This window comes from Dendropsophus ebraccatus, chromosome 12, assembly GCF_027789765.1.
Source record: "Dendropsophus ebraccatus isolate aDenEbr1 chromosome 12, aDenEbr1.pat, whole genome shotgun sequence".
Taxonomy (NCBI): Eukaryota; Metazoa; Chordata; class Amphibia; order Anura; family Hylidae; genus Dendropsophus; species Dendropsophus ebraccatus.
In genome coordinates, this window is record NC_091465.1 from 89,242,603 (window position 1) to 89,263,436 (window position 20,834).

Here is a 20,834-nt window from a genome sequence, read left to right on the forward strand (position 1 = left end):
TGTTCATCTTCGGGTCACTAGGGCGATGGGAGAGCTCTTTATTTACCTGGTTAGTTGCGCTTTCTTGTGACATAATGAATATAAACATAATTTGTCTGACGTCTGAAAACCCGGCTCATTTTAATTTTCTCTCTCATTTGCCTTAGGGTCCTATTCCGCGGGTCGAGGAGGGCCCGATCAACGATGTAAACGAGCGCCAATCTGCTAGATCGCCGCTCGTTTACTGGGCCAATTCTACGGCCCGATGATCGTTAAGCGAGGGCTGCAGGGACATCGTTACTAATGTCCTTGCAGCCGTTGCACCATACATTACCTGTCCGGACTTCTCCTCCGCTCCGTCTTCCTCCCCGAGTCCCGCGGCGCAGCATCAACTCCAGTGTGGCCTGTCTGAGCTGTCAGACCGCTTAGCCAATCACTGGCCGCAGCGGTCCTGGCCTGTGATTGGCTGAGCGGTCTGACAGCTCAGTCAGGCCGCTCCGGAGCTGCTGATGCTGCGCCACAGGACCCGGGGAGGAAGACGGAGCGGAGGAGAAGTCCGGACAGGTAATGTATGGTGCTGCTTCTCAAATCGTCGTTCGCCCGCTATTCCATCGCAGCGATGCGCGTTGGGGGACCAATGATTTTAGGTCTGGCCCTAAATAAACGATTATCGGCTGTTCGTTTTTTCTATTACACCGAGCGATAATTGGCCAAATCGGGCCGATTCGGCCTATTATCGCTCCCGTAGAATAGGCCCCTTAGATCTAGAAGGATCATAAAAATACTGGAAACAGGAGAAGCCTGAAAATGACTGATCCTCTCAGAGGGAGTCAGGGGAGATAAGAACATAAGACCGGCGTTATTCTTACCTTTGGCTCCCGGATTTAGCTGTGGCACAGGGGGGGATCCCAGACGAGGCTTTCTCATATTTGGCGCCGGCCAGGATGTCATTGGTAAAATGCGTCATCGTGCACGTCTGCCATTCACTGACGGGGGCGATATCCAGCACCGGCATCCTGTCAGTGATTGGCTGTCATGCATGGTGACACAAATGACGTTTTAGTACGGCGCCAAAGATGAAAAAGCCTTGGGTAGGATTCTTCGCTGAAAGTATTAATTATTTTTAGGCACGTCCTTCAATTCATGCACTGTCAATCTAAAAATCGAACTGTTATCCAATCTCGCTACCATATCCTAGAAGAGCGCTTACTCGCGTACAGATTCTATGATTCTCAGACATTTTTACTGTACGGATTTGGAGTGATGGGAAATGTCTATTTGGGGCTATAGATCGCACAATTTGAAGTCCAATAAAATCACAAAATCAAATTGTTTTCTAAACACACTACCATATCCTAGAGGAGCGGTAAATCTTGTAGGGATTCTGCGATTTTCAGACATTTTTACTGTAGGGATTTGGAGTAATGTGACGGTAAAATGTCTGTTTGGGGCTATATGTGGCACAATTTAAAGCCTAACAAAATCATGAAATCAAATTGTTATCAAATCACGCTACAAAATCCTTGAAGAGCACTTAGTCAAATTGCACAAATTGTGCGACATACAGTATAGCCCCAAATAGACATTTTACCATCACATTGCTCCAAATCCCTACTGTAAAAATGTCTGAAAATCACAGAATCCCTACAAGATTTACCGCTCCTCTAGGATATGGTAGCAAGATTGGATAACAATTGGGTTTCGTGATTTAACGGACACATTACTCCAAATCCCTACAGTAAAAATGTCTTAAAATGGGGGGGGGGGGGCTACCAGATGTTTGAGTGAGCAGACGTGTGCTGTGGAGCTCCGCCGGGGAACGGCTGCCGGCAGGGGATAACTTGCCTACACGCCCTTCAAACCGATCCAGCAATGTCCGGGAAGGGTCCCAGGAAGTCCCGAGCCCAATCCAGCTCCGCGGCGCCACCTCATACGGGTCGGTTGGATGCTTTTCTGGCGGGTGACAGAGTGGGGATGAAATCCAAGAAGGCCCCCTCCCTCTTGTGACCGCAAGCAAGACACAAGAGGCTGGTTCCCCCGGCTGATGCGTGGCTCCCGGTTCCCCGGCTCAGTCCCCTCCCTGGCAGCACACACACCAGTGAGCTCTGTGTTCGATGGGGAAGTACTTCAGGCGCAGGGAGCATCTATAACAAGCGCCCCCGAGCCGGAAGTAACATCCGCAGCGCGCACAGAGCTCACTGGTGTGTGTGCTGCCGGGGACGGGACCGAGCCGGGGAGCCGAGAGCCGCGCGTCAGAGGGGGAGGGGACCAAGCCTGCAGGAGAGAAACACGGCGGGGGAGCGAGTTGCAGGTGAGTGTTTTTTGTTTTTTCTTATCTGCCTTGCACAGGGGGGGCACCATCTATAAGGGGGATACATGGGGGGGCAATCTATAAGGGGGATACATGGGGGGGCACCATCTATAAGGGGGATACATGGGGGGCGCCATCTATAAGGGGGATACATGGGGGGGCCATCTATAAGGGGGATACATGGGGGGGGGCACCATCTATAAGGGGGATACATGGGTGGAGCATCTATAAGCGGGATAAATGGGGGGGCGCCATCTATAAGGGGGATACATGGGGGGCATCTATAAGGGGAATAACATGGGGGGGCATCTATAAGGGGGATACATGGGGGGCCATCTATAAAGGAGATAACATGGGGGGCCATCTATAAGGGGGATATATATGGGGGGCATCTATAAGAGGCATAACATAGGGGCCATCTATAAGGGGGATACATGGGGGGCCATCTATAAGGGGGATACATGGGGGAGGCCATCTAGAAGGGGGATAACATGGTGGAGGCCATCTAGAAGGGGGATACATGGGGGCATCTATAAGGGGGATAACATGGGGGGGCATCTAAAAGGGGGATAACATGGGGCCATCTATAAGGGGGATACATGGGGAGGCCATCTATAAGGGGGATACATGGGGGGCATCTACAAGGGGAAAACATGGGGGCCATCTATAAGGGGGACAACATGGGGGGCATACAATAGGGCATGCACAGAGGGATGCATGTACTATAGTGGTCTACACAGAGGGGGCCATATACTATAAGGGGGGTCACATAGTGTCAGGGCTACCCACTAAATGAGGGTGTAAAGGGGCCAATACAGATGTGCAGTGTGTATAGAGATGAGGATAGTGCCAGAGTGAGGAGACTAATATGCAGGTGATACGTCTGTCCTTGATTTCACAGGCTTGGAATCTGTACCCGCGGCTGCAGGTCTGAACAGACACAAAAAGCTTCTGAAAAGAGAAGCCTACTGGATCATTCGAACAAACGCTATGGGACCATTAGGACTTAATAACAAAAATGATATGAGCGTCTTTCTATAAAAATAATCGGTCTTTATTGTATTTTGTGCACTTTGATGTTCCGTCATGTACAGATGTATGATTTTGTGCTTTTTTTAAATTAAATTGTATTTTATATTTTGATACACTGCATCTACTGCTCTCATTCTGGTACACGGTGAGTTAATACCCTCACAGGCAGATGGTGATGGGGGGGGGGGGGGGGGGTCCAGAAGGGAGCAGCAGCTTAAGGCTACGTTCACACTACGTATATTTCAGTCAGTATATTTCAGTCAGTATTGCAACCAAAACCAGGAGTGGATTAAAAACACAGAAAGGCTCTGTTCATACAATGGTGTAACTGAGTGGATGGCCGTCATATAATAGCAGATATTTGCTGTTATTTTAAAACAACGGCTGTTATATTGAAATAATGGCCGTTATTTACTGTTATATGGCGACCATCCACTCAATTTCACCATTGTGTGAACAGAGCCTTTCTGTGTTTTTAATCCACTCCTGGTTTTGGTTGCAATATGAGGACCACAATACTGACTGAAATATACGTAGTGTGAACATAGCCTATTAAGTGATGTAGGTGCATGCTGTATTTGTGAGCCGAGAAGAAGCGTTTTATATGAGAAACGGCCGTCGCTCTGTTTATTTGTGGATAGTACCTGCTATTGATGCCTTCAATATGTCAAAATAAAGCATCTTTTAACTGATTTTGGTGAGCTGCCGCACTTCATCTTATCCTTTTGTGCAAAGACTTTACTGGACTGTTTTCTCAAGCTGAGCACCACCGACGGTAGAGTTACACAAACCAAGGGAGAGTCACGGTGAGGTCCAGGTTTGGTTTCCTAAAACTGGGGACAGTGCCAGCATACACATCTTGTGTGAATCTATGTACTCCTATGCTTGCTGCTGATTGCTTGAGCACGTCCTTATGGAAACCACGGACCGGAATATCAGTGATATGGAGCATTCCTCCTCCCAGCGTGAGATGGTGAATACTCTGGATGCAGGACGAGCCCAAGCAGGTACTTTCTTTATAACATGCAATTTAAAAAGATGAACTGCAAATGCTAAGTCTAAAAATGTTGGAACGAAAAGTGCCATCCCTGGCAGACAAAGAAGTCCGCTTGTTTTGGACGATAAAGTCATTAAAACCATATAAAGACAGCGGACGAGTGCCGAGAGGATTACGGCAATTCAAAGATGCAGCACAATTTATGGAAGACTTGTCATTCCAAAAAGCATGGAAAGACGCACTGATTAAATCTTATGCAACTAATTTTACAGAGAAACAAGATTGAATATGAATATATCACCACTGAGTTGTGCAGAGCCAAAGTCGAACAGAGGACTAGACACCCAGAGGAACAATCTACGTTATTTCTGAAAAAACTGGAGAAAAAACTCCTAATCACCCAAGCTGAAGTAAAAGAGGTGAAACGAGATAAGTTTCTTAGAGATAAAGCGGACTTTGACCGAAACCGAATGTTTGACTGGGGCAATAAAAAACAACAGAGAAAACGCAACAAACCCAAAAGGAAAAGCCACGATTATTGGACAACTGATTCGGATTCAAGTGCATCAGAGGATCATCTTGCGCATAGAAAGGGCCCCCAAAAAAGTGATAATAATGCTGGAACATCAGGTACCCCTTTAGGAAGAGGACCAGACAAGGGGGGTGCAAGAGACCCACAGCCCCAACGATGGTACAGGGGCCAGAAACGGAAGCAAGTCTCTTGGCGATAGAAAACAACCATGGTAAGACCTCCTTACCCTGTGCATCTAATGTGGTTAATTTATCAGACATTGAACTGTCGCAAGATTGCTTATCTCTGTTGGCAAAGGGGTTGAATTATTGCATTTGGGAGCCGTTTGACATCACGGACTTTGAGGTGGATTTTTATAAATCAATCCGTAAAATTAATTTGTGTAAATTTTTGAAATGAAATGATGATGTTGCACATACCCATTTTCAGGGGGGGTAATAAATCCAGCTTTACAACCAGGAGGCGCCATTGATGTGTTTGCCACCCTTGTCCAAAAAGATGTTAGAGCGTTATTTTACCCTGAGGGCGAAATGAATTTGTCCCCAAAGGAAGTTAAAGCCCTGAAATGGCTTAGAGAACAATAAAAACCTCACAATTAAGAAAGCGGACAAGGGTGGCAACATAGTGGTGATGAATCCCACCTATTATAAGGAAGAAGCCGACCGCCTATTAGGGGATAATGTTGTGTATACACCTCTTACAGAAGATCCCACTAATAAATACTTGGGGCATTTACAAACATTTCTAAGACAATCAGTAGAGTTGGGAGCGATATCTTTTGCCTGAGTACCCAAGAAAACCGGGTTGGTATTTCCTCCCCAAGCTGCACAAGTCACCGAGCCCCTGGACGCCCTATTGTGTCGGGGATAGGCTCGGGGACTGAGAGCTTATCTAAATACACTGATTGGTTACTACCACCACTTCTGAAAGATATACCCGATACAAGTGAATTTCTTGGAGCACTGCGAGAGATTGATTGGCAGGAGGGCTATAGTTTGGCTTCGGTGGACGTGGAAAGCTTGTACACCCGCATCCCACAGGAGTGGGAGAAATCCTTAACGTCATTGGTAAGCCGGCTGTATTTACTAAATTTGTTTGTGAGGCTTTAAAATGTATTTTGTCCCACAATGCCTTCAGATTCCAAGATAGGTGGTTCAGACAAGACTCGGGAGTTGCCATGGGCACTCCTGTAGCTCGCACTCTGGCTAACTTATTTCTGGCAGTATATGAAAAAAGATATATATTTAAAGAAGAGAATCCATTTATACAATACATAGTCACCTATTTGAGATTCATGGATGACGTGTTTGTAGTGAGGTCGGGCTCCAAATCCCTTTTTGAGGAGTTTGTAAAATATCTAAATAGAGGTAATAAAATGAATATGCAATTTACCTCAGTGTACGGGGGCCTGAAGCTGGATTTTCATCGGCTGATCGTTCTATCTATTCCACAAGGCAAAAATCGGCCGAATTGGTCCGATTCGGCTGATTATCGCCGTGTGGAATAGAGAGAATGATCAGCTGATTGATTATCGCTCCATAGAATAGGCCCCTATGGCTCTGAACCAGCATCTAAACCTACCCCCTTTTGAATGGCTTTGTAAATGTGCAGTGTCCACCAGGGGTTTGATCACCGACATTTATGGGATTCTAACAACCCCACTAGATTCTCCCGCCGCCCAACATGGCTACATGGCTAAATGGGAATCCTATCTTGGTAGAACATTGCCCACTGAGACCTGGAAAATAGTTTGGTCCAAAGCGGCTAAGTCCACACACCTGACCTATTGCACCACATTTTCGCGCAGGTCCCAGATTTATGTCGGCGTTGCTCTTGCGATAGGGGGACCCTCTTTCACATATTTTGGGATTGTTCTCTATTACAGGGCTATTGGCTGATGGTTAAAGATCTCATACTCTCGGGGCTTGCGGTGGACATACCACTAGACGCCAGTCATTATCTGCTTAATTTGCCTCCGAAATCTGTGAGAATACATAGGTGCATGGAATATCTCTCCACCCTCAATAATTAAGTAGTGGATAAATTTAGACGGATATGGGATCCATGGGCTTCGGTCTACAATATGGATGAGATTTCCTTCCACCCTTTCCCTCTTCCCTAATGTGTCTTTCCCTTTGTTTGGTGTTGTCCGGTGTCTTGTTTGTTGCTTCTTCTTTCTTTTATTGCAGGTTCCTCTCTAGTTTTGGTTATAGGATGTTTTTGTAAGTCCAAAGGTGAGAGTCCTGAATACTCAGGGACTCCTTCTTACTGTATACGGTCTCTCCTTTCCCATAGTCCTTTATAGTTGGAACTGTATGATGCAGTTGTTATGCCCTTTTCTACTTCCTCATTTTTGGGTACTGTGTTATTCTTTTTTTTGTTATTTGCAGAAATAATGCTGTACCCGTTTATTGACCATACGTTTGACATACTTGTGCCCTATGCTGTACATGGACACTGTGTGTTTAATGTTCTTTTTGTTATTGTAAAACTTTAAAACTGAAAAAAATAAACAGTTTAAAAAAGTAACCGCTCTTCTAGGATATGGTTGTTAGGACTCGGGTTGTGCGCTCGGCATTCATTTCAGCCATAATGCTTCCCATGTTTTTCACATACTCGGCTCTGCTGTTCTGTGTTATAGCAGAGGCCAGGGTTTCTCTCCCCTGGCTGGTCAGCATAGGTGTTGTGTGTTTGCACTGATTATTGATTGACAGCTGACTTACCAGTAAGCTGTCTGTATCTGGCAGAACCTGGAGCCTCGGCCCCAATCCAGTCTGGGGCTGGGACTCCGGGCTCCATAAGTATCAGCCCTGAGCTCTCATTTCTTGCCTGCGATAGAACCTGGTTCCTTCTGTGTATCTTGACCTAGCGTTACTGTGACTTTGTACTTCTGGTACCTGACCTTTTGGCTTGGACTTTGACTATTCTTTGGATCACGATTTTGTACCTTTACTGACCGGCTGTTACCGACTCGGACCTCTGACTTTTCCTTGCTTGTTTGTTAGTCTTGTCTCTGTTTTCGTGTATTCACTTGTGCCAGGTTAGAGAACGCCGCCCAGTTGTCCGCAGCTACTTAGGGCTGTTGTGGCAAGTAGGTAGGGCCAACTCTCTCCCTCCTTCCCTCACGCTCTTCTCCCTCTCTCCCTCCTCCCCTCACGCTCTTCTCCCTCTCTCCCCTCACGCTCTTCTCCCTCTCTCCCCTCTCCCTTACCTTAGGCTGCATTCACACCTTAAGTGTTTTTCCTGGTCCGTGATTGTGGTCTGCTAGCTAGCTACGTGATCCATGCAAAACAGTCCATTTTGTACCCGTGATTACATCACATCCGTGTACAGCTGTGAAAAACACGGATCTCATTGATTTCTATGGGGAATCCTTTCCGTGCAATGACATGTCTTATTTTTTAACGCCACGGATCACGGAACATCTGAATAGCCCAATAGGAAGCAATGGGCTGTAAAATTGTCAATGCACATAGATAACTTTACGGAACATATGAACGCAGCCTTACCCTCCTCTCCCTTCCTCGCGCCCCTCTCCCTCCTTCTCTTGTGCGCACCCCTCTCCCTCCTTCCCTCGCGCCCCCCTCCCTCCTTCCCTCACGCGCGCCCCTCTCCCTCCTTCCCTCGCGCCCCGCTCCCTCCCTCACGCGCGCCCCTCTCCCTCCTTTCCTCACGCGCGCCCCTCTCCCTCCTTTCCTCACGCGCGCCCCTCTCCCTCCTTTCCTCACGCGCGCCCCTCTCCCTCCTTTCCTCACGCGCGCCCCTCTCCCTCCTTCCCTCGCACCCCTCTCCCTCCTTCCCTCGCACCCCGCTCCCTCCTTCCCGCGCGCCCCGCTCCCTCCTTCCCGCGCGCCCTGCTCCCTCCTTCCCACGCGCCCCGCTCCCTCCTTCCCTTACGCTTCTCCCTTAGACTTCCCTATTGTAGATATTTGTTTACCTTTTTGTAATAAATCTCTTAACGATCCAGTCGTCCTCAAATCAATTATTACAGCACCCCAAAACCAGGCAGATTCTAGAGCCTGACACTAAGTTGTATATAATAACACAGGGGCAGGATATAAATGGTGATACTGACGGCTCGGATACAATCAGGTGCTTGGACCCCCAGGAATAAAGAGGCGGAGATCGGACTTTAGTATAAAATAATTTATAAATTTCTGGTGATGTCATGGCGGGTCAGAGGAGAAGACCGGCTACGGATCATGTGTGATGGAGCAGAGGAGGAGACCGGACACAGATCATGTGTGATGGAGCAGAGGAGGAGACCGGACACAGATCATGTGTGATGGAGCAGAGGAGGAGACCGGACACAGATCATGTGTGATGGATCAGAGGAGGAGACCGGACACAGATCATGTGTGATGGAGCAGAGGAGGAGACCGGACACAGATCATGTGTGATGGAGCAGAGGAGGAGACCGGACACAGATCATGTGTGATGGATCAGAGGAGGAGACCGGATAGAGATCATGTGTGATGGATCAGAGGAGGAGACCGGACACAGATCATGTGTGATGGAGCAGAGGAGGAGACTGGACACAGATCATGTGTGATGGAGCAGAGGAGGAGACCGGATAGAGATCATGTGTGATGGATCAGAAGAGAAGACCGGACACAGATCATGTGTGATAGATCAGAAGAGAAGACCGGACACAGATCATGTGTGATGGAGCAGAGGAGGAGACCAGACACAGATCATGTGTGATGGATCAGAAGAGAAGACCGGACACAGATCATGTGTGATGGATCAGAGGAGGAGACTGGATAGAGATCATGTGTGATGGAGCAGAGGAGGAGACCGGACACAGATCATGTGTAATGGATCAGAGGAGGAGACCGGATAGAGATCATGTGTGATGGATCAGAAGAGAAGACCGGACACAGATCATGTGTGATGGAGCAGAGGAGGAGACCGGACACAGATCATGTGTGATGGAGCAGAGGAGGAGACCGGACACAGATCATGTGTGATGGAGCAGAGGAGGAGACCAGACAAAGATCATGTGTGATGGATCAGAGGAGGAGACCAGACACAGATCATGTGTGATGGAGCAGAGGAGGAGACCGGACACAGATCATGTGTGATGGAGCAGAGGAGGAGACCAGACACAGATCATGTGTGATGGAGCAGAGGAGGAGACCAGACACAGATCATGTGTGATGGAGCAGAGGAGGAGACCAGACACAGATCATGTGTGATGGAGCAGAGGAGGAGACCGGACACAGATCATGTGTGATGGAGCAGAGGAGGAGACCGGACACAGATCATGTGTGATGGAGCAGAGGAGGAGACCGGATAGAGATCATGTGTGATGGATCAGAGGAGGAGACCGGACACAGATCATGTGTGATGGATCAGAGGAGGAGACCGGACACAGATCATGTGTGATGGAGCAGAGGAGGAGACCGGACACAGATCATGTGTGATGGATCAGAGGAGGAGACCGGACACAGATCATGTGTGATGGATCAGAGGAGGAGACCGGACACAGATCATGTGTGATGGATCAGAGGAGGAGACCGGACACAGATCATGTGTGATGGAGCAGAGGAGGAGACTGGACACAGATCATGTGTGATGGATCAGAGGAGGAGACCGGATAGAGATCATGTGTGATGGATCAGAGGAGGAGACCGGATAGAGATCATGTGTGATAGATCAGAAGAGAAGACCGGACACAGATCATGTGTGATAGATCAGAAGAGAAGACCGGACACAGATCATGTGTGATGGATCAGAGGAGGAGACCAGACACAGATCATGTGTGATGGAGCAGAGGAGGAGACCGGACACAGATCATGTGTGATGGAGCAGAGGAGGAGACCAGACACAGATCATGTGTGATGGAGCAGAGGAGGAGACCAGACACAGATCATGTGTGATGGATCAGAGGAGGAGACCGGACACAGATCATGTGTGATGGAGCAGAGGAGGAGACCGGACACAGATCATGTGTGATGGAGCAGAGGAGGAGACCGGATAGAGATCATGTGTGATGGATCAGAGGAGGAGACCGGACACAGATCATGTGTGATGGATCAGAGGAGGAGACCGGACACAGATCATGTGTGATGGATCAGAGGAGGAGACCGGACACAGATCATGTGTGATGGATCAGAGGAGGAGACCGGACACAGATCATGTGTGATGGATCAGAGGAGGAGACCGGACACAGATCATGTGTGATGGAGCAGAGGAGGAGACTGGACACAGATCATGTGTGATGGATCAGAGGAGGAGACCGGATAGAGATCATGTGTGATGGATCAGAGGAGGAGACCGGATAGAGATCATGTGTGATAGATCAGAAGAGGAGACCGGATAGAGATCATGTGTGATAGATCAGAAGAGAAGACCGGACACAGATCATGTGTGATGGAGCAGAAGAGGAGACCAGACACAGATCATGTGTGATGGATCAGAGGAGGAGACCGGACAGAGATCATGTGTGATGGATCAGAGGAGGAGACCGGACAGAGATCATGTGTGATGGAGCAGAGGAGGAAACCGGACACAGATCATGTATAAGTCTCTGGTGGTGCCATGGCGGATCAGAGACATAGACTGGACAGAGATTGTAGAGATGATGATGATGATGATGATGATGATGATGATGATGAAGATCCACATGCGGCTCGCCCCAGAGATGTTCTAGCGGAAATAGTTTGGACAATCGTGGGCGACCAGGTTCCAGGCTTCATCAAAGGCGCTGACCACAGGAGGGAGCAGGGGTCCGCCTGCCGCCCCATCTAGGTTCTGCACCAGCTGCTCCGTACTGGACATCCCCAGGATCACAGCATCCCCCTGATCCCCCTGAAAAAACAAACATGTGTCCTCCGAGATCAGCCTGAAATACTCTGTGCTGCTGAGAAACATGCTCAGGCTCTAACCTTCCAGGCCCCATGTCATAGTGCACAGAGAGCCTCCCTTAGGGTGCCTTCACACGTACCACATCCGAAGTAGATTTCACACTACTAGTTTGCAGCAAAATCGGCTGCGAATCCTGGTAGTGTGAAGTACAATGGATCACATACTCGCAGCGGAATTTTCATTCTGCTGCGAGTATGTAACCCGGCCCCTTTAACCCCCCGCAGCCTGGCCTGGAGCATACATCACCTGCTGAGCGCCGTGGCTGTATGTGAGGCTCCTGGCTCCCATCGGTCCTGCTCAGCCAATCAGTGCTGCCGTGCACCGATTGGCTGATGGGAACCAAAGGGAGCCAGGACCTTCACATGCTCCAGGCAAGGCTGCGGGGGTTAAAGGGGCCGGGTTACATACTCGCAGCAGAATGAAAATTCCGCTGCGAGTATGTGATCCATTGTACTTCACACTACCAGGATTCGCAGCCGATTTTGCTGCAAACTAGTAGTGTGAAATCTGCTTCAGATCTGGTACGTGTGAAGGCACCCTTAAAGGGGTAGTTCAGCAAGAAATGTTTTCTTTTAAATCTAAAATCAAAACTAGTGCTAGAAAGTGTCAAAAATTTGTAACTTACTTCTATTAAATAAATAATCTCCAGTCTTCCATCACTTATAAGCTGCTGTATGTCCTGCAGGAAGTGGTGTATTCTCTTCAGTCTGACACAGTGCTCTCTGCTGCCACCTCTGTCCATGTCAGGAACTGTCCAGAGCAGGAGAGGTTTTCTTTTTTTTTTTTTTTTTAAATTCTAAATTTTATTCATTTTCAAAATTTTTACAAAGAGATACATGTATACCATCAGCTGTATGCACGTCAGAACAAGAACAAAGCACCTTTGGGTGCGCAAACGGGAAATGCAACAGGGTCAAGAGCCAACATGACTCAACTTTGCCAACAGAAATCTTACAAATACCACAACGGGGAGGCCAACCCTGAGATTGAAGCAATTCTCATCTTGTAGAAAGGAAGAGGAGCTGACGCTCAGACATAGGGAAGAAGAAGAGGTAGTAACATCAAAAGGGGGCGGGGGAGACAAGGGTGAAAAGAGGTGCAATACTGAGGACCACATGAGGGGAGAGGGCAGCGACAACCTACATGCACACCGACACAGGGAGAAACCATACAGGGGAGGTGGGGGAGAAGCGGGGCACCTCACTGAGAGATGAGAGTCTTATATTCGTCAGAATCAGTGAACCGTTCCCAGTAATACCAGGTCTGAAAGAACCGGGAATTCCTACCGTGTAATTGGGCGGTAAGGTCCTCCATATATTTGAGGTCTTCCACCTTTCGCAACCACATGGAGATGGAAGGGGGGTTCTGATGTCACCATAGGGCAGGGATGCATGCCCTGGCCGCATTGACCAGATGACGGAGAAGGGAGCGGCGGTAGCCTCTTAGCGGAATGTCCGACATGTGCAGGAGAAACAACGACGGAGAGAAAGGCAGAGGAGAGTCTGTAAAGGTCGAGGCAATACGCCAGACAGGAGAGGTTTTCTATGGGGATTTGCTGCTGCTGCTGCTCTGGACACTTCCTGACATGGACAGAGGTGGCAGCAGAGAGCACGGTGTCAGACTGGAGAGAATACACCACTTCCTGCAGGACATACAGCAGCTGATAAGTAGTGGATGACTGAAGATTTTTAAATAGAAGGAAATTAAAATCAACTGGTGCTAGAAAGTGAGATTTTTAAAGAAAGAAAGAAAATAGCTGAACTACCCCTTTAAGCCCTCTGTGCTGCAGACTCCCTCCCTCACCTGTAGTTTGGAATGGTGGTACATCCAGCGGAGAGCGGCGGCCGTAAGGCTGGGTCTGTCCTCGCCGTACGCCTCCTGCAGCGCCCTCTGCACCAGGTCAATAGCCTGGAAGTGATGCTTCTTCCAGTATCTGTCCAGGACACAAGAGGTTAACAGACCCCACAGGTGACCCTCACCCCCCCCCCCCCCATATCAGTGACGATGGACGGACCTGTTCCTGTACACCTCAGCCCAGCTGTTCCCAAAGAACCTGCAGGCCGCCTGATTCGCATCCTTGTCCTCATACTTGTACTTGCCGGTCAGTAGCCCCCCTGCAAGAGAACACAGCCCACCCATCACCTGGTGACCAAGATGGCGTCTGCCTGTGATAGAGGAAGAGAAGCATAGAGCAGGATCCAGGGGAGGAGGGAATATACAGCGAGCACAGACCCTTATAGTCACCACCAGCTGGGAACCATTCATTGTGGGGGGCAGAGAGCACTCACCGGCCAGAGGATTATAGGCGTAGAAGCGGATCCCGAGCTGCTGGAGACAGGGGAGGAGTTCTGTCTCTACTTGTCTAGTGGTGGCGTTATACATACCCTGAGAATAACAAGTATAGTACAGAATTATACTCCAGAGCTGCACTCACTATTCTGCTGGTGAGGTCACTGTGTACATACATTACATTACTGATCCTGAGTTACATCCTGTATTATACTCCAGAGCTGCACTCACTATTCTGCTGGTGGGGTCACTGTGTACATACATTACATTACTGATCCTGAGTTACCTCCTGTATTATACTCCAGAGCTGCACTCACTATTCTGCTGGTGGGGTCACTGTGTACATACATTACATTACTGATCCTGAACTGATCCTGAGTTACATCATGTAGGGACCCCACCAGCAGAATAGTGAGTGCAGCTCTGGAGTATAATACAGGATGTAACTCAGGATCAGTAATGTAATGTATGTACACAGTGACCTCTTCAGCAGAATAGTGATTGCAGCTCTGGAGTATAATACAGTGTATAATATATACACTGCAGTAGGTGACTGTCCCCCCACCCCCCTCTCTCACACACAGTAACCTCCTCTACACACTTATTGTAGTGGGATTGTTTAGGCCACTGCAGCACCTGGTAGACGGTGGGCAGCACTCAGCTCCTCTCCTTACAGATGCAGTAAATCTCCATCACCTCCCAGGAGGAGTAGTTGGACAGACCGAGCTCCCGGAACTTTCCCTGAAAAGAAAAGACAATTAGCTGTCGGCTCTATCCATCTCTGTAATATACTGGAGTATTATCCTGCTGAGTGTGACAGTAACGCCGACATCCCGGGACAGTAACACACCGACATCCTGCGCACACACCGACATCCCGGGACAGTAACACACCAACATCCTGCGCACACACCGACATCCCGGGACAGTAACACACCAACATTCTGCGCACACACCGACATCCCGGACAGTAACACACCAACATCCTGGGACAGTAACACACCAACATTCTGCGCACACACCGACATCCCGGACAGTAACACACCAACATCCCGGGACAGTAACACACCAACATTCTGCGCACACACCGACATCCCGGACAGTAACACACCAACATCCCGGGACAGTAACACACCAACATCCTGCGCACACACCGACATCCTGGGACAGTAACACACAACATCCTGCGCACACACCGACATCCTGGGACAGTAACACACAACATCCTGCGCACACACCGACATCCCGGGACAGTAACACACCAACATCCTGCGCACACACCGACATCCCGGGACAGTAACACACCAACATTCTGCGCACACACCGACATCCCGGGACAGTAACACACCAACATCCTGCGCACACACCGACATCCTGGGAGAGTAACACACCAACATCCTGGGACAGTAACACACCAACATTCTACGCACACACACACACACAGACATCCCGGGACAGTAACACACAACATCCTGCGCACACACCGACATCCTGGGACAGTAACACACCAACATCCTGGGACAGTAACACACCAACATTCTGCGCACACACACACACACACCGACATCCCGGGACAGTAACACACAACATCCTGCGCACACACCGACATCCCGGGACAGTAACACACCAACATCCTGCGCACACACCGACATCCTGGGACAGTAACACACCAACATCCTGGGACAGTAACACACCAACATTCTGCGCACACACACACACACACACACACACCGACATCCCGGGACAGTAACACACCAACATTCTGCGCACACACCGACATCCTGGGATAGTAACACACCAACATTCTGCGCACACACACACACACACACCGACATCCCGGGAGAGTAACACACCAACATCCTGCACGCACACACACACACACACACACCAACATCCCGGGACAGTAACACACCAACATACTGCGCACACACCGACATCCCGGGACAGTAACACACCAACATCCTGCGCACACACACACACACCGACATCCCGGGACAGTAACACACCAACATCCTGCGCACACACACACACACCGACATCCCGGGACAGTAACACACCAACATCCTGCGCACAAACCGACATCCTGGGATAGTAACACACCAACATCCTGCGCACACACCGACATCCCGGGACAGTAACACACCAACATCTTGCGCACACAGACACACACCGACATCCCGGGACAGTAACACACCAACATCCTGCGCACACACCGACATCCCGGGACAGTAACACACCAACATCCTGCGCACACACCGACATCCCGGGACAGTAACACACCAACATCCTGCGCACACACCAACATCCTGGGACAGTCACACACAGACATCCTGGGACAGTCACACACTGACATCCTGGGACAGTCACACACTGACATCCTGGGACAGTCACACACTGACATCCTGGGACAGTCACACACTGACATCCTGGGACAGTCACACACTGACATCCTGGGACAGTCACACACTGACCTCCTGCGCACACACCGACCTCCTGCGCACACACCGACCTCCTGCGCGCACACACAATGCTGTGATGCCAGTTTGCTGCAATGTGTCAGCGCAGTTACGTGTATAATCCTGCAGTGTATAGTCCTTACCTCCTGGTACAGCTCCTGGCAGGCGGCCAACGTCTCCTCCACCGGGGTCTGGTGGTCCGGGGCGTGCAGGTAGAAGAGCTGGACACTGGGCATGCGGAGCCGCTGCAGGGAGGTCTCCAGCTGGTGACGCACGCTCTCCGCCTTCAGGGTCTTCCCGTCCCAGGGATTCGCTTTAGTCGCCATCTTCACTGCCAGAACAGGAAAGAAGAAGAGATGGAAATGTGAGAAATTAAAGGGTCATTCCAGCAATTATCTACGGGGGGCCCGACTGCTGGGACCCCCCTGTGTGTCACATCCCTCATCATCTACAAGGACCCGACTGCTGGGACCCCCCTGTGTGTCACATCCCTCATCTACAGGGACCTGACTGCTGGGACCCCCCTGTGTGTCACATCCCTCATCATCTACAGGGACCTGACTGCTGGGACCCCCCTGTGTGTCACATCCCTCATCTACAGGGACCAGACTGCTGGGACCCCCCTGTGTGTCACATCCCTCATCTACAGGGACCAGACTGCTGGGACCCCCCTGTGTGTCACATCCCTCATCATCTACAAGGACCTGACTGCTGGGACCCCCCTGTGTGTCACATCCATCATCTACAGGGACCTGACTGCTGGGACCCCCCTGTGTGTCACATCCCTCATCTACAGGGACCAGACTGCTGGGACCCCCCTGTGTGTCACATCCCTCATCATCTACAGGGACCTGACTGCTGGGACCCCCCTGTGTGTCACATCCCTCATCATCTACAGGGACCTGACTGCTGGGACCCCCCGTATGTCACATCCCTCATCATCTACAGGGACCTGACTGCTGGGACCCCCCGTATGTCACATCCCTCATCATCTACAGGGACCAGACTGCTGGGACCCCCCTGTGTGTCACATCCCTCATCACCGACAGGGACCTGACTGCTGGGACCCCCCTGTGTGTCACATCCCTCATCTACAGGGACCCGACTGCTGGGACCCCCCTGTGTGTCACATCCCTCATCATCTACAGGGACCAGACTGCTGGGACCCCCCTGTGTGTCACATCCCTCATCTACAGGGACCAGACTGCTGGGACCCCCCTGTGTGTCACATCCCTCATCTACAGGGACCTGACTGCTGGGACCCCCCTGTGTGTCACATCCCTCATCATCTACAGGGACCTGACTGCTGGGACCCCCCTGTGTGTCACATCCCTCATCTACAGGGACCTGACTGCTGGGACCCCCCTGTGTGTCACATCCCTCATCTACAGGGACCTGACTGCTGGGACCCCCCTGTGTGTCACATCCCTCATCATCTACAGGGACCTGACTGCTGGGACCCCCCTGTGTGTCACATCCCTCATCATCTACAGGGACCTGACTGCTGGGACCCCCCTGTGTGTCACATCCCTCATCATCTACAGGGACCCGACTGCTGGGACCCCCCTGTGTGTCACATCCCTCATCATCTACAGGGACCTGACTGCTGGGACCCTCCTGTGTGTCACATCCCTCATCTACAGGGACCAGACTGCTGGGACCCCCCTGTGTGTCACATCCCTCATCATCTACAAGGACCAGACTGCTGGGACCCCCCTGTGTGTCACATCCCTCATCTACAGGGACCAGACTGCTGGGACCCCCCTGTGTGTCACATCCCTCATCTACAGGGACCTGACTGCTGGGACCCCCCTGTGTGTCACATCCCTCATCTACAGGGACCCGACTGCTGGGACCCCCCTGTGTGTCACATCCCTCATCTACAGGGACCAGACTGCTGGGACCCCCCTGTGTGTCACATCCCTCATCATCTACAGGGACCCGACTGCTGGGACCCCCCTGTGTGTCACATCCCTCATCTACAGGGACCTGACTCCTGGGACCCCCCTGTGTGTCACATCCCTCATCTACAGGGACCTGACTGCTGGGACCCCCTGTGTGTCACATCCCTCATCTACAGGGACCTGACTGCTGGGACCCTCCTGTGTGTCACATCCCTCATCTACAGGGACCAGACTGCTGGGACCCCCCTGTGTGTCACATCCCTCATCTACAGGGACCTGACTGCTGGGACCCCCCTGTGTGTCACATCCCTCATCTACAGGGACCTGACTGCTGGGACCCCCCTGTGTGTCACATCCCTCATCATCTACAGGGACCTGACTCCTGGGACCCCCCTGTGTGTCACATCCCTCATCTACAGGGACCAGACTGCTGGGACCCCCCTGTGTGTCACATCCCTCATCTACAGGGACCAGACTGCTGGGACCCCCCTGTGTGTCACATCCCTCATCTACAGGGACCTGACTGCTGGGACCCCCCTGTGTGTCACATCCCTCATCTACAGGGACCTGACTGCTGGGACCCCCCTGTGTGTCACATCCCTCATCTACAGGGACCTGACTGCTGGGACCCCCCTGTGTGTCACACACCCCCTGTGGGCCTATCCCAGGGATGGGGGACCTGTAGCTTGGCAACAGCTGGAGGTTCCCCGTGCCTGCCCTGTACAGTTAGTGAGACTGTTAGAGCCTGCTGGGAGTTGTAGTTCTGCAGCAATGTGTGATACAACTGCAGCGTTTACATAACTTATACGGTACAGAGTACACTGAGCTGTCAGCTACACCACGTGACTGAACTAAGCAGCCAATCAGCGCCTCCACTCTCACGCCGCCATTTAACCCCCGCCCACGGGCCAATCACTGATTGGCTACTATCAACCCCAGATCGAGGCTTGACTCGCAGTGATCCCGGAAGTGTCCCCTCTCACCTCCTGCACCGAGGCCGAGCTCCCCCAGCACCCGCTCGGTCTCCCCGTCGGCGTACATGAAGGCGGTGTCCAGCTCGTTGTGTCCGCGTCTCAGGAATTCGTGCACCGTCGCCCCACTGGCCTGAACGTCCATGCGACGTCCGAACTCCATGGTCCCCAGCACGGTCCGGGGCGGAGGGGGCGGAGCTGTGGGGAGAGACCGGGACATGGCGGAGCGGAGCACAGTGACCGAGAGTAACTGCCGAGCCGACCGGAGGGACGCTGCCAGCATGGCCCTAATGCGCATGCGTGGTGGACTTTTGTCCTGTAGTCATGTGACCCCGGCCTGGCTGATCATTAACCCCTTCAGCTCGGGATCCTCCAGATCTCTCATTTGTCCAGCTTGTTCTTTGCTCCCTGTTCGTGACCTTAAAGGGGTACTCCAGCTAAATTTATGTATTATTATTTATTTTTCAATCAGCTGGTGTCAGAAAGTTATATAGATTTGGAATTTAGTTCTATTTAAAAATCTAAAATCTTCCAGTACTTATCAGCTGCTGTATGTCCTTCAGGAAGTGGTGTATTCTCTCCAGTCTGACACAGTGCTCTCCGCTGCCACCTCTGTCCATGTCAGGAACTGTCCAGAGCAGTAGCAAATCCCCATAGAAAACCTCTCCTGCTCTGGACAGTTCCTGACATGGACAGAGGTGGCAGCAGAGAGCACTGTGTCACACTGGAGAGAATACATTACTTCCTGCAGGACATACAGCAGCTAATAAGTACTGGAACAATGAGAAGCAGCTGAATCTGTGATATTATAAGTTACTGTACAGTATAGCAGCATATGGTATATAATGTATAGTAACTGTATAACCCTGATAACACAGCAGCTGGATATGTGATATATAAGTTACTGTACAGTATAGCAGCATGTGGTGTATAATGTATAGTAACTGCATAACCCTGATAACACAGCAGCTGGATATGTGATATATGTTACTGTACAGTATAGCAGCATGTGGTGTATAATGTATAGTCACTGTATAACCCTGATAACACAGCAGCTGGATATGTTATATATAAGTTACTTTACAGTATAGCAATCAGCATGTGGTATATAATGTATAGTAACTGTATAACCCTGATAACACAGCAGCTGGATGTGTGATATATAAGTTACTGTACAGTATAGCAATCAGCATGTGGTGTATAATGTATAGTAACTATATAACCCTGATAACACTGCAGCTGGATATGTGATATATAAGTTACTGTACAGTATAGCAATCAGCATGTGGTGTATAATGTATAGTAACTGTATAACCCTGATAACACAGCAGCTGGATATGTGATATATGAGTTACTGTACAGTATAGCAGCATGTGGTGTATAATGTATAGTAACCGTATAACCCTGATAACACAGCAGCTGGATATGTGATATATAAGTTACTGTACAGTATAGCAGCATGTGGTGTATAATGTATAGTAACTGTATAACCCT

The 20,834-nt window shown here is 50.3% G+C and overlaps 2 protein-coding genes across 3 annotated transcripts in view; one reads left to right on the forward strand and one right to left on the reverse strand.

Moving 5' to 3' along the window:
- Positions 1-4,929: 4,929 nt before the first annotated feature.
- SLC66A1 (solute carrier family 66 member 1) overlaps positions 4,930-20,834 on the forward strand; it is a 41,180-nt gene continuing 25,275 nt past the window's right edge. The window contains exon 1 of one of the 2 annotated variants that reach the window (XM_069948679.1): positions 4,930-5,062. In XM_069948679.1, the coding sequence (XP_069804780.1) occupies positions 5,008-5,062 (55 nt within the window). In that variant the 5' untranslated portion in view covers positions 4,930-5,007. Of the gene's footprint in view, positions 5,063-19,377; positions 19,769-20,834 lie in introns of those variants that run through there. The other variant, XM_069948681.1, reaches the window with a different exon arrangement.
- On the reverse strand, positions 10,995-19,653 carry LOC138769924 (aflatoxin B1 aldehyde reductase member 2-like). The gene is given in 7 exon segments (XM_069948678.1): positions 10,995-11,664; positions 13,525-13,654; positions 13,736-13,835; positions 14,010-14,106; positions 14,647-14,751; positions 16,609-16,796; positions 19,353-19,653. Coding segments are annotated over 7 exon segments (1,068 nt in total). The 5' UTR covers positions 19,639-19,653; the 3' UTR covers positions 10,995-11,502.